This window comes from Eublepharis macularius, chromosome 4 (genome assembly GCF_028583425.1).
Source record: "Eublepharis macularius isolate TG4126 chromosome 4, MPM_Emac_v1.0, whole genome shotgun sequence".
NCBI lineage: Eukaryota > Metazoa > Chordata > Lepidosauria > Squamata > Eublepharidae > Eublepharis > Eublepharis macularius.
The window spans coordinates 135,579,766-135,595,395 of NC_072793.1; the positions used below are offsets into that span (position 1 = coordinate 135,579,766).

General features: G+C 40.8%; 1 protein-coding gene across 1 annotated transcript in view; it reads right to left on the reverse strand.

Annotated features, from left to right (window-relative positions):
• The window catches only part of CNTN6 (contactin 6), a 232,121-nt gene that overhangs the window by 79,506 nt on the left and 136,985 nt on the right, over positions 1 to 15,630 (reverse strand). The window contains 1 exon segment of the mRNA XM_054977138.1: positions 7,753 to 7,880. Coding sequence (XP_054833113.1) covers positions 7,753 to 7,880 — 128 coding nt within the window.

A 15,630-nucleotide genomic window follows, 5' to 3' on the forward strand; every position in this document is an offset into this window, starting at 1 on the left:
TATTTTCTACATATTTGGGTCAAGTAAAGGTGCTTTAATCACATACTAGTTCCCATGGCTGATATTCTCTTCCCTGCTGTGATGGTGTGAGAGCTGATTTTGTCACTGCCACCCAAATGGTAATTGAATGTGAGGTTCCATGGACACAGATCCAGGGCCAGACACTTCATTCAGCTTAGAGCCAAACTACAAGTGACGTCTTACACAGGTTGGACACTAGTCGGCTTCCCTCAAGTTTTGATGGGAAATGTAGGCATCCTGGTTTTACAGCTTGGCTCTCCATTACAGCTGCAAGACCAGGATGCCTACATTTCCCATCAAAACTTGAGGGAAGCCGACTAGTGTCCAACCTGTGTAAGACGTCACTTTTAGTTTGGCTCTTAGCCAGTCATTGTAAAGTAAGGAGTGAATATTTAAACTAGCGCCAGCTCCCAACTGCACAAGTTTCATGAAGGCAGCTGCCCTCCAACTCAATTCCTAGCACTGTGGGAGCAGCCAGTGGCCTTTGGGATCAAGCATTAATTTCTGGGGGTCCCTTCAGGCTGGCTCAAAGAGGGGGCTGTGTTCACCTGCTTTAGATTGTGTATACACAATGTTATTTTAGATAGGCCTGATCGTTTGGGACTAGCCAAGACCTCATGAGGGTTGGGAGCAATTGAGTCCATTACTGTGACATAGATGTGGTGACTTGTTGGCTGCGTGGCTGGGGACTTGGGCAGGGAATTACTTGCTGTTCCTGAACAGCAGCTAGTAAAGACTGACCAATAGTTGTAACTAGATGGGCATGGACAGCAATACAAAAACAAAAAAGCCACGAACAGCCCAATCAGCTGTAAGCGAACAAGCTGTTCATGAGGCCCCATTCTAAATGAACATGTGGTTGTTACAAGCCTCATTCATTTCGGTTTGTCAGGCCAGACAGTCTGGCACCTGCAATCAATCCCCTTTGCAACTTAGGCAGGGATTGATTGAACTCTGTCTGAACTCCTGCTGTTACCCTGGAAACCCCAATCTAAGTCCAATTTAGCTTGATAGGCAGGTTTTCCTATCAAGTGTGGAGCTCCAAATTTGTTACAAGGGAGCAAAGACCAGGAGGGCTCCCAGCTCTGGCTTAGTTTGCAGACAGTGGAGAGGGAGAGAGTTGCTGTTGGCATTTTGATAGAGAGAGTGCATTGGAGCTTGAATTTTCTTTATGTGTGGTGGGATAGGGATCTACCCCTTCAGGTTCCAGGGCTGCTGCCAGGCTCTGGGCCAAGCTATTATTTATTATTGGTACCTTTCCTGCTGCCTACTCAGGTCAGGTTTCTGGGAGTGGTGCAGTAGGGACCTGGACTTGGATGATGGCTGGAGGAGAGCCTGCTGGCCCCCACAAACAGCCAATCACAAACATGTTTGTGAACAGGGCCATGTTCGTGGTTGTTTGTGAGTCCCTGTTCGTGGATGGCAATGAACAATGAAAATCATGATCGGGTTTTTTTTCTGTTCGTGCCCATCTCTAATTGTAACCCACAGTCAAAATCAGGGAATTATAAAGATTAGTCATTCATTAAAAAAATTAATTTTACCCACATACTTGTGTCTACATTCAGGGTACAGAGACAATGTTATCAGGAGCACCTTGCAAATAAATGTGTTTAAAATTTTGCACTTGCACGGAAAAATCAGCTGGCATTGCTCTCAATCCACAGCTCACATTCTGGTTTTTAGAGCTCAGGAGTCTTTCCTAAATACATAAGTATTAAATAATTATTTCTCATTTGGTGAAATGTGAGGAGTCAAAAAGGCAGGTAGGTTATCCCAGTGCACTTTTCTAGAGAGTGGACAGACAAATTCAACACTAGAGAATATTGTGAACATCCCTACTCTAATCCCCTACCTCTCTGGATCTGAACTCCATCTTAAAACTAACGGTTGTAAGCACTGCTAGAGAGGCTGCAGAATTTCCTAAACTATATTTGTTCTAATTGCCACTTTCACAATGGCCATGTGAAACATGTTTCATTTGATCAGCTGAGGTTGACAAAACATGGTGGTTGGCAAGATAAAACTATTTTGACATTATAAAAATAAAATAAATCAGATGTGGAAAAACATTGTTTTATGATAAACTATAGTGGGCATTCAATTTTTCTTAAAAATGCCAGCATTGTTAACGTTATCTAGCTTCAACCTTTATTGCAGAAGGTTGATAATTATATTTAAGTAATGCTGCCTCAACAATAGCCACTTCCTCATCAGTCAGTTACCATTTAATATCAGGATGAAGAGACATTTGTAGAGAAAACCAATTATTTTAAAATGCCAAACAAGATCAGATTGCTGGAAAATCAGGAGAAAAAAAACCCCTAAATTACTCCTCTACATCTGGGTTTGCTGGCACTTAAATAACCTCTTTGTAGGTTTATCAGTGATGACTTAACCCAAGCCCTATGGAATCAAAGCACATGCTTCAGTCTGTTGAGCTATAGGAAAATATCTATTAACTGACAACTATGGAAAGATTTTTTTCTCCCTTGCATGAAGAACACCCATCAAAAACATGACAGGATACAGCTAGGCCTCCTTGCAGAAAAATTTCATCCACCACTTCTACACAGTAGTACCAGCTGTTACATACAGGAACATTCAGCATTACTGAATGCAGCATTACACTGAATATGGTCATATTTGAAAATTTCAAGTACATAGATATGAAATGTCCATGTTAGCCAAGTCTTGTGTAAGGCTCAATAAAAAAAGAAGGAAAAAACCCCCTACCTAGATGCATACCTTAATATTATCCCCAGGGATAATTCCAATGTGCTACAGAGCCCTTGCTTCACTATCATTTCCTCTCTGCAAAGGAAGCCCTCTGCATGCACATTCAGAGCTATTCATTTCACCAATGGAACAGGGAAGTGTATAAAACATGCTAAAGTGCCTCTAGCTCAGCATTATCTTCTATGGCTGATAGCAACTGACCAGGGTATCAAGACCAAAAAAAGGTCTTTCTCAATACCTACTACCCCAGTCCATTTAACTAAGAAGGTCATGGATTGAACGTGGGGCCTTCTGTGTATAAAGTATGTGGTCTCCTATTGAGCCAGAGCCTTTCCTAACAAGCACTGCAAGCAGGGTTCATGTTAGTACATCAACATGTATACAAATGGTGGGATCTATATTTTTAAAAAAATCATAAGAAATGAAAGGAGTTTAAGAATTCACAACTGCTTCATGCAAGATTGGGCCAATTTGCCCATGTTGTTTTGAAGGCATTTATATATGGCAGTCATTTGCACTCTGGAAAAAGAAATAGCAATAAATGTAATGTTCAGAGGCTAACAAACTCTGTTCTCCCTTCGAACTGAAAGGAGAGCTGCTTCTTTGGAAGGAGGGAGGAAGGGAGTGACTACTTGTTTGGTGGAAGAGATTGTTGTTGCTATCAAAGGCCCACTCTTGATGTTACCACCTGCCTTGACCCCTCCCCTCCATGTTCATTTGTTTGTTGATAGTAGATTTGTTGTTATCTTGGCTTTCAATATTTTTGGTTTTCTGTTGCATGTGCACATGGAGGGGGGGGTAGTATCGCAAGCTGCTTTGAGACCACAGTAAAATGGGGGAAAGTGGTTAAAAAGTACGGTTGAGAAATAAATAAATGAACACGAGAAAAAGCCAAAAGGAAAAGAAGACAGATGATTGCCTGTCTGGTCCGGGCCATGAATATGTTTAAGTTCAGGTTCTGTTCTGAAGGAGCATTGCATCTTTAATTACAGAACTGGTCTTAACAAACATCAAACACTTTTTTAAAAGGATTATTTATATTTTATCATTATTCTAATTAAATATCAGAACTGTTACAAAAAACGTGAGTCTTTAAAATAATACTTCCATGCAACTGAAATGATAAAAACAGACAACTGACTGCAGCAACTATTTCCTCTCCAGAAAAATAAAAATGACTAGGGTATCTTACACATCTCAGATGCCTCATTTGACTTCCCTTGAAATGACAACCCAGAGTTCTAGTAAACTTCCCCCCCTCACATATTAACCTGATGGCAGCATTTTGACACATCACATCAGGGTCCATCAGTCACATCCCCTTAAATCTCTTCTTATGGGATTTGTCTTAATGAAGTCTGATGTGGATGAACCAACAGTGAAGCGTTGCACAGCAATGTCAAGACATTTTCCTCCAAAGAAGACGATTGACTCAATTAATATGCTAGTCGCATCCATTCTTTATAAATGGAGGGATATAAATACTAATTTTGAGCAAAAAGGGGGAATATCCCTGATTAGGTAACAAGTATTTTTTTGATGTTAGCTAGGTATTATTACTCGCCAGTATATATCTGTAGCTGTTAGAGAATTTTTTAGAGCTTTATCATTTCTTTACTTCTTTTTGCAGAAATTGCCAGCCATTCTGAAGCAAAGGGGACTCTATATTTATCAGTCTGCATGTCCATCTATTGGGATGATTGTATGGAAGTGCATAAAGGTGAGACTGCTTCTCTATAGGGTTATTATGTTTTAAGTAGATTTACCATTATCACACAATCCCTCACCAACCCCATTGACCCTACTGGAAGATCCATAGCCATTTCAAATTGAAGTATATTTTGACCACATAAATATCTGGAAGGAAAGTGGAGCCTGGTAGCCAAAAATGTTCATCTCGAAACTTAGTAAGTGACCCTACTGAGGCCATGTACATGAGGCTTTATGTGGCTTTTAGCAGTTTAATATTTTCCAGGGATGAGGTGAAATTTTTGAGAGTTGTTGTGTTTGAGTCAAATGTTCCTACCCATTGTGAGAAATAAACTCACGAGTCTTTGTTTTTGCATCAGTTCCTTTTTTATCATGTAGAATTATTTTCTGCAGTTTTCAGTGCTATTTTTACTTTAATTGCACATAGCGTGATTACACGCTATAAGTCAATGCGATCAATGGCTGGTACATTCAACAAACAAGACAATAGGATGTGGATAAGTAATTTGACATGAACATATTAAATGACGGGGAAACTACCAGTAGGAGCATATCTATACCAACAGATAGTACCCAGTAGTAGACTATAGACCTCATCCCTTTACCAAGACATATGAGTGATTCAGTTCTTAAAGCACAGGCTTATCACCTGAGTAAAAAGCCCTCCTGAATAATTACGTTTTGCACAGTTTGTGGAAATTTAAGAGAGTAGGAACTCTCCTGATTTCTTCAGGCAAGCCATTCTATAAGGTAGGGGCCACGACAGAAAATGTGCGATAAAATGTCTTCACTGTCAAGCTCCATGAGTTTCTAGGTGGGCACAAACCAAAATATGAACCAAAGTTCATCATGAACTGGGCTGGTTTGTCATTCACAAACTGGTAGTTCATGGGAGCTTATTTCTCATGAACTATGACTAATTTTAGCTCAGTTCGTTTGGTTTGTATTTCGGTTAGTCACTGCAGACAGCCTGGCACCGATCAATCAGTTTCCTAGGCACCGTGGGAGGAGTGTGTAAGCTTTCTGCAGACCTTCTACTGACCCAGAAGTGATGTTTTCACAAACCGATCAAACTGGTTCATAAACTGGGGCAAGTTTGTGAAAGTTTGTGGTTCGTGGTTCATGAAACACGACGAACCATGAACCGCATGATTCAGAATTTTCTTGGTTCGTGCCCATCTCTAGTTTCTAGCAATTCAAAACTGATCCATATTGGTAACTTAAAAGAACTTCCTACTCCCTTAAAAAGACAAAAGATTCTTTCAGTTCCATGATTTCTTTTCTATAATAATGTAGACAAAGAGGAAGGTTACAATTAAAAGAAAAGACAACTTATTTTTATCCTGAGTCTCTTCAGAATTGACTAATTTATCCATTTCTTTTGGGCTAATCCATCTCTGGTTTTGTCAACCATTATGTACAGACCTGGTCTAATAAGATATAAGTAACCATCTTCTATATACATAAAAACCAAACTGTGTGGATCACGACGACTCACTTCTTATCCCCTCACATGCTCAGTACATCACACACGCGCACAGTGCAGGGATAAGAAGCGATCAGCAGTCAAACGGTTTGCCTCCTCACCACCTCCTCGGAGCCTCCACAAGCCCAGAAAGGCAGAGGGCGGCTGCGGGAAGGCCCAGCACCTTGATGCCATGCCTTGCCATAGCTCAGGGGCTTTTGGAGGCCTGTGGAGGGAGGCTGCCACTTCGTCCACCTCACAGGCCACTGGCCTCTCAACAGCCAGACACGGTTCCCTTCAAGCAGCAGCCGAACGGCAGCTGCGCTTCTTTTCACTCCTCTGTCCCTGAAGGCATCCTGGGGTTTCCCAGAAGGATGCCTTCATGGGTCAGAGGAAAAACCAGAATCTGCTTCTGAGACAGGTGCATGGAGAGGCTGTCAGGAGGAGTAGGCACAGCATGTGCAATAGGAAAGGACAGGATTGCCCATTGGAAATAACTGGAGCAGATTGAAGAAACTGGGAGCCGAGATTGCAATTCACTTGCATAGGTTCTATTTAAAACCATTACAGAACAAAATTGCAAAGAAAATGTGGAATGGATTTTCCACACAGTTCTCTGGATCCAGAGAGTTGTCCTCCCCCACAAAAAAAGCTGCACTCAGCTCCGTAATGACCTCTCCCCACCCCCGCGCTAGACAACACCAGCCAGGGAGAGATGCACCACTGAAAATAACCAAACTTGGCTTGAAGAAAGCCAATTTACATGCATGGTCTCCACTGAAAAGCATTACAGCACAAAAATAAATTGCAAGGAAAATACGGAATGGATTTCTCATACAGTTCTCTGACACAGATAGACTACTCTGAGAGTGGTAGGAGCAGCAGAAATGATCTTGGACTGGAATGCTGGGTTGCAGCGTAGAATGACTGCTCCTGGGAATAGTTTTTCCCCTAAATCCAGTGAGAATAGGGTTGCCAGCTCCAGGTTGATAAATTCCTGGAGATTTGGGGAGGGGAGACTAGAGGGAATGCAGTTTGTGGAAGGGGAAGGAACTCAGTTAGGTACAATGTCATGGAGTCCACCCTCCAAAGCAGCCTTTTTCTCCAGGGGAACTGATCTCTACGGCCTGGGGATCAGTTGTAATTCTAGATCTCCCGCCACCACCTGGAGGCTGGCAACCCTGAGTACAGCACTGAAGCATTTTGTGTTGCTTTTCTACTGGCCTGCCAGGAGGGGGCCACCGAATCCATTTTCTAGAGCCCGTTGTATTTGTTCACACAATGGGCATTGTTTCTAGTGAGATAATAATTTCCAACTTGTGATCATCTTGTACTAATCAGTACTCAGTTCAATCAAATCTCCCATTTATCCTGTTGTTAGGTATACTCACTTTGCCAAGCAAATCAAAGATTCAGAAATTTCCACATGTGCAAGGAAGAGGCTAATTAGAAATCTCAAAGCAAAACATATGTTTCATGTCTAAGCGTCAGGATTGCACATCCTCATCATTTATCACATCTTGGGAAGAACAGTAACCTATTTGAAATGATACAATATCCAGACTGATTCCTGATTTTTTTTTAACTTGTTAGTATCGCATCTAAGAATGATATCAAAGCACAGCCACCACCTGCTGCATGGCCAGGCACCCTCTGGTTTGCCAAAGGCATCTCAGCAGTTCTGCTCCAGTAAGGAGATTTGGTTCATACCGCGCCTCAGACAGTACTATTATGTTCTGTGACATCTCAGCATGTTTAATCAAATATGCATGTGCTTTTCCAATATGCATAAAGCGCAAATGAAGACAATGAAGTACCTTTCACAATCAGGTTCCCTGAGTTTCTAGCAACTCCAAATTGATTCATTGCTATGCAAGTGTATACACCTGCATCGGATTTGGTAACATTATATATCTTCAGACAGCCGTTCTCTAGGATAAAGATTCTGAAGGAAAAAAAAATTAAACCCATGAAACCAATTATTATCACAATTTTATTTTGAGCTCTAGCATAACAGTTAAGCAACATCATTCTTAATCATCATTGTTTATCATCGTTGTGTCAGCGGAGTTGAGCAAATTCCAACTGATTTTTTATCTCACTGTATCATTGACCACTGTATTAGACACAGATTAGATGTACCAAAATTGACTAATCTGTCCACACCACTAGCCTGCATCCTTCTCTGGTCAATGTCAGCTACTTCAAAGGAAATAATAAATTCACCATATGAGGTATAATTGTGTTGTGTTTCCTTGCAGGGTGAAATATTTTCTTGATCTCCTTTGGTGAGCTGTTTACAGTATGAAGCATGATAACCCATGTAATTTTCGCAGTGTGAGTAAAAGTTATCAGTCATCTAGGTAGCAGCTTGCAAACCTCCCAATCAGACAACAAAAGCAGCACAAAATGATTGCAAAAATGTGGGGAGAAAAGTCCAGAGCTCCCAGATATTTATGGGCAATGGAGTTTGACCTACGCTAGCCTGCTCTGTAAAATGGACTAGCTAATTTAGCCAGTCCCATATAATGACCCATCTCTGAGGTCAGAGGCTATTGGCACCAATCAGATAATTCCCCAAATGATCAGTCCACCCTGTTAATGGCTCTGCACTTCCATGATAAAAAGGGAATCTGGCCCAAGCCAGTTGTCCTTTATCAAAGGTAGCCTCAGTGTGGAATGGGGAATAAAGAGTTATTCTCATGTAAACTTCAAGGGCCCAATATTCTAGATGCTCTTGTGCCATACTAAATTTAGAGTTTCAGTCACAAGGAGGAAAACTGTTATCTCCTGATGGGGCAGAGCTTTCTACTTAGAATGGCATTTTTGTATAGACGGCACAGTCAAACAAGTCTTAAAGTGCTACTGGACTCTTTACTATTTTGCAACTACAGACTAATATGGCTAACTCCTCTGAGTCAAACAAGTGATTCTCTTCAGGCACTCTGAAGTGGTACATAATGTGTAGGAAAATGTACTCTGTATTGATGTTGGATGGTGTCTGTCCCTACCAGCAACAATGAATGATGTGAGGAAAGGATCAGTAAATATACAATGTTATGACATTACAACAGCAGTAGAATCTGACATCATGTGTTCAGCAGCAGGTTCATTTCCCCTACAAGATGGGTCTCTGCCCTTAGTTTTCTTACTTATGTACAATTCTGTCCTAATTATACTGTGGAGATAAAGTCTACGCAAAACACTGTGATATCTAAATTCAAATCAAGTACTGACATTTGGGTTATTTGGATCATAAACATAGCACCCAGTTGATCCCTTTTTTACATAATGCAGTTTCTTAAATAATTGATCCAGTTGATAACACAGAAGGAATCTAGGCTACATTTTACTAGAATAAAAAGTAAAAGTAATAATTATCATTTGTATAGTACTACAGTAGCATCTGCAAAGCACAAGAACAAACTATGATTTCAGTGAAGCCAGAGACGCTGATTTAGAGTTAATTATCACAGGCTGTGTTCAACCAACTGTCAAACACAAGAGAATTCTCACACCTGTGCTTAGTGTTCGAGGTGATCAGGTGTCAGTATTAAAAAAAATAAATAAAGCATAACTCCCTGGGATTCATTTAGCATGATGGGAATTTTTTCTTGTTTGTTCCCTCTGCTGAATCAGTAGGTTGCTTCGGTACAGCTGCTTTGCTGATCTGCATGGATTCAACTTGAAAATCTATACTGTCATCAGATCCTTTGACTCATTCTCATTTTATATAAAAAAAAATACATAGAAAAAATGTTCAAGGAGAAAACAAGGAGGATTTGGCATAATTTGCCAATGATTCAATGCAGGACATTTTAAAGTAGAACAAAGAGTGGTTTCAGGGCTGTTTCCTTGGAAGTTGTTTTGGAAAATCAACTTGACCCCCATACTTTCCTTTTGTATTTTATGCTAGTTTTCATTAGTCAAAATAAATCTAATATTGGTGATGAGAGATAGGTTAAAATGGATTGTGTGTTCTGTTCCAGGATAGGGACAAAATTTCCTTAGAACAGGCTGTACAACTTGTGGACCATCCATATGAATGGAACCCACTAGTCATATAGTGTACCCCTTAGAGGCTAGTGAGCTGTGGTCAGCTTGATGGAGTATTAGTTATGGACACATGCTTTAAATGTGCCATCTTCTTTCTTCATGCTGAAAAAACTAACAACAATAACAATATTCAATTTATAGTTCTGGCTTGCAAATATTCAACATCAATACTGTAAATTAATTAAAGAATGAAGACCTAATGGCAAACCCTTCAGGACTGTTTCATTTCTCTGATGGATTAACCACTTGTATCCATCTTGTCTATTCCACAGAAGTCAGCAAGTGACCCCCTATACACCATGAAATCCACTAGCTATGTAAAATGGTCTGCCATGTGCTCAATACTAGACATGGGCACGATCGGAATTACGGCCCTGATTTTGGCGTTGGTGCCATCGGGACCGGGCTGATTGGTTCCATCCATGGCTCCCGGTTCAGCGCTCGGGTGGGGTGCTCTATCGGGTCTCGATCGGATTGATCGGTTTACGTTCGGGATTGCAGTCTGCAGACAGTCTGGCGCCAGCCATCTGTTCCCGAGGGAACGGAGCCCCATGGAAATGGAGCCTGGGGAATGCCGGAGCTGTTTGCCCTCCTTCTGTCACCCTGGAAACGCGAATGGAAGCCCAGCTTTCCTTGATCAGCAGGGCTTCCTTCCAACCACGAAGCAGCCAGAAAAGCGCACGCCTGTCTTGTCCATTTGGGAGAAGAGAGGGGAGGGCAGGGGGAGGGCATGTTCTTCTGTAGCCATGGGCACTCGAATCTCATCCCTGCAAAGCCTGAGAGGCAGCTCTTACGGCCAAACACAGCCCTCCTGCGTAGCAGACCCAGGCTTTATAAATGGCCATGTGCTGCACAACAAAGTTTCACTTTCCGCTCGCGGGTGGAGTGGGACAGAGGCGAGCTCTCGCTTGCCACTTTTGGAGAGAGAAAGCGCAAGAGAGAGAGAGAGGGAGCTTTAGCTTTGGGCTTCAGTGGATAGGGAATTAGAGAATAGGGAGCTATCTCCTCTGCCCCCCCCCATGACAATACTGGCACACTCCCATGGGGACAGACCCCCCTGCCCCCTGAGGGGAGGTGGCTCGCCACCGCCTCCACGGGCCTGCCAGGCCCGGCGGCCGCCATCCTCCTCACCCACCATTCCTTTACCGCTGGAAACCGCGGAGTGCCCTCACGCGTCGGCCTTCCCGATTCCTGATTCTGTATCGGAAACAGGACTTGATCAGTGAGGTTCGGGTACCTGGGTTCGGTGCCACCGCGGAATCACGATCAGCTAAATCGGGATTATTTTTAGGATCGTGCCCATGTCTACTCAATACCCCTCTGTTTTGGAATCCCAGAGAGGTAGCAAAAACAGGAGATTTATTGAGCCTATGGCAAACTACCAGACCAATAGAAAAGAGCAAGAGTCCAGTAACACTTTTGAGACTAACAAAATTTGTGGTAGGGTATGAGCTTTCATGTGTTGCAGCTCACTTCTTCAGATCTAGAACATGAGTCTATCTGTTCTTGTATCTTGGTGAGTGGAGACCAGGTTGATGAGCTATTTTGGCTTGGTGGTTCATAAGTTGTGAAAGTCTCTCTTGCCATATGCCTACATTTAATGATAATAAAAGAAAATAAATGTGAATGTTGTGGCCATCAAGAATCAAACTATCAGATGGGAACTGAGTGACAGATTGCATGCAACACTCAACTTGTAGACTTAATAATGCTATCAACCAGCTGGCATTTTGAGATAAGAATGTCTATGTTCTTAGAAGTAAGCTAATACTATTTAATTGGCATTACTCAGCTTTGCATCAAACCACTAAGATAAGCATATCTTCTCCCCTAAGTTTTGGAACGATATACAATGACAACACTAAAAAAAAAATAAAGGAGAATTTCAAGCATCTTATCTTTTCCCCTTGTGGACATGTTTGGCATTTAAATCCCAACCCTTGAACTAACAGATGACAAACATTATTCTTATGTACTCTTGATAAGAACATAGATCAAGTTAATTTTTAAACTCAAAATATATGTCCATAATAGTCATATGGAAGAATATTTCTTTTCTTCCTCTTTGGATATACTCTATTTGGATTCCAGAGTTTAGAAGCAATAAATAAGGGATGTCATGGAGAAGGAGATTCCATTCAAAAGCTATTTCTCATGAATGAAATGAAGATATTTATAAGATACTTAACCCTATATTTATAAGATAATTGACATATTTATAAGATAATTGACCCTATATCATTTGGGGACACTGAGAGAATCAATGAATAAAATGTGGAAGAGTTCCTATGCAACAATCAGAACACTGAACTGACTGAGAGTAACAAAATCTTTATTAACAGAACTAACAAACTGGGTAGAAAAGAGAAGAAAATAAATCTAGCTCCTTTGCTAGTTGAGAGTACAAAGTTCTAGAAGAAATGCCTAAGAATAGCATTGTGCAAACAGACAAAGGAAAGCTCCTTTTAAAAGAAGGTACTCCCCCTAAAATCTTGTCTAGATGGACCTGGAGGCCCCTTTCAGGATCATTTCCTCTTCTTTCGTACACCAGACACTGCCTATCCCAGCATTAAAAACATTGGGTAGTTTTGTATGTGGGCTCAGATATATTAAAGCGATAACACTAGGAACTGAATTCTTATGTGTCACCACAAGCATTTTGACCTTTCCCGTGTTGTTACTATGTATTTGTGAAATAAAAAAGGCTCCCTAAACTCATTGATGTTCATGCAGGAGAGCTGGTTTAAGATCAAATATCAGTCTTTCTGCAAATTTGGTGTCACTGGTGAACCAATACATTTGATCTGAAATGAATTTTTAGCCTCCTACCCACCATTTTCTCCATGGCATTATAACCGAGAATAACTTTTTCTTAGCCTAATGTTTCCTTCACACATGGAAGTATTTCTCTAGTCATTTGAATAGTGGGTTCAGAGAAATCAGAGTATTATAAATTAAGGAGCTAGAAAAGCATAAACTCCTATGGAGTGGGTGTGTGGCTTGTAGTACTTGCTAGGAAGTTTCAGTTCCATTTGAATAGTACAATGAAAAGGGCCCCAAAACTGTTTGTAATTGATCCTGATGTAAGAGAGAGACAAAAAAATTAGGAGATGCTGCATGACGTTGACTATAAAATGGAAGAAAGCAATGCTGGGGGAAACAGCCTGAAATTTTATAGGAAGTTGCCAACATATTGGAAGAGTGGTTGAGAGTGAGAAGCATAGCAAGAAGGGAGACAGGCATTCTTTGCTTTCCTTTCTTGTGGGAAATTTTGTGATAGACATAGGCCATTTTCACATTCTTTAATGTCGCACAAAACTCATGGAACAAGGGGATCTTCATGGCGTGATTTCTGACGTCACCCTGTCATGATTCCATTTTCATGGGCCATTAAGATGCCTTCGTTCCATGAGTTTTGCGTGATATTAGAGAGTGTGAAAATGGCCATTATGTGTGAATGGTTTTAATGAACTTTAACCAAAGCAGAGGAAAATTTCTGAAGTATGATTAAAATGCCTGACAATATATATGTGATTTTCAACAAAATTAGAATTCAAATGAGTAAAAAAGAATAAAAGATTGCATGGGCCTAGTCTATTGGTAAAACGGAAACACCAAGGATTCTACAACTAGAAAATGGTGACCTGGTGCTGGGAAAGTAATGAAGTAGAGGTCCAGTAATTAGATGATCAATGCTGTGAAGAAACATTGGAAAGGATAAATGGATGACATGTTGCAAAATAGTGAGACAAAGCAATAAAAGGCAAATAAGAGTGGAAATAGAGAGTAAGAATTATTACTGGATTTTAAAGAGCATGATCATAATTTGTTTTCTTGTTCTATATTAGAAGCTGGTTTGGCTCAGTTTTATTATGGAATGGCAAACAGTTACAGGTGAATCAGGAGAGAAGATGGACTAGTGTAATACAGAATCTTGACAGTAGTTTCATACATTCCAAGTGAAATGCTGATCTAGATTGATACAGTTATAGAAAGAATGCTGAAGAAGAAAATGGTATGTGGAGTGTGTGTTGGAAGGATGTACAAGTGGGAAGTAAAAAAAGTGAAAGATATGAAGATCAGTTCATGGATAAATACCAACTCATAATTTTGGGTGCTTGTTCAGTGTCTACCTTTTATGTCAGAGCTGACTTCATGTAGTGAATCTTATAACTGATATACCATGCACTGAAATCCTAAATCACTGTACCAACTCAAAAGAGTTTTAAAAGTATTTAAAGGAATGGAGCATCTTGAGTAGGGTAACATATTAGAAACTATCAATATGGCCTGATAAAAAGTAGGTATCTATAATCCTACATCCTTTACCATTTATGAGAATCACTTTTCTTGTCTTCTGGGTGTTGGGGCCTTTTGAGGCAAGGTGTTATTGAGTACATCCCTTTCAAATATATTTATAGTAGGGTAAGCAATTTAGGAAGCAATCCTAAACAGGTCTATTCATATTATTTAATGGGGCTTAATCCAGGAAAATGTTATTAGAATTCCAACCTCATAAGATTGGACTTCAGCTACCCAGTTAAAGCTCTTCTCTCCTACAGAAGGAGCATTGGAGGGCTGAATATGACTGTATGCCTTACTCTACCTATACCAATCAAGTTGCATATGAATCTTTTGGGGTTAGATTTATCACACTCATTCATTTGTATTGTGCAGAAGAAGTCTGTAAGATAAATGCATGTTACATGCATGCACAAGATTTCAGAACAGCTCTGTCTCCATTTGGTACTTTGAAAAAAAATCACTGTGAAGTATTTACATGAGGAAGTTCCACATAAAAGCCAAAGGTGAAAGATTTTATTATCAAGTCATTCCACATCCAATTCTGCCAATTTAATAGAGTTGAAATGTCACTGTAATTGACATTTTTTCTTAATTTAGGAAGTCAATCTTAGTTAGGGTTAGATTACCAATAATTTACAGTGCAATCCTAAACAGAGTTATATCCTTCTGACTTCATTGGACTTAGAAGGGTATAACTCTGTTTAGAATTGCGTTGTTTTTCTCTGAACTGTAGCTTAGATTTGTTTTAAATTATACTCATTTGTGCAAATCAGGAACTCAAGGGATCAGCATGGATCATTCATGTATATCACAGAACCTTACTATTTAGGATATATTGTGCACAATAGGATCTTAAAAGTTGGTCATATAAACTAGAGAGCCATAGTTACTGAAAAATAACAGTGCAGATCTGTTCCCAAAGGGGCTGGGTCAATTTAGGCCCTGTGGCTTTGCGCAGGCAGATCTCCCCCCTGTGGCACAGCCCTCACTCGGTTCCAATCTCTTTGGGCTGAGGTTCTAGCTGGGCATTCCTGGGCACAGCTGTGCTGCCTACGCTGCTTTTCTTGGGGTGGGTTGCTGGCCACCACTTCCTGATCTCCTTTGCAGAGCACTTTAACATGTGCTGCCATGACAGGGCCATTCTAACCCCTCTTGACCAGCTTGTTGTTTGGGAGGTGAATTGTTGGGAGGGCTTTAGCCATTGGCCCCTTGCCCCCCCTTCCATCAGTGCACTGAGTGGTTCTCCAGCCCCACTGCCTCATAGATACTGGGGACTAGAAATGGGCACAGAACGGGGGGAAAACGAACCATGTGGTTTGTGGTTCATTCATTTT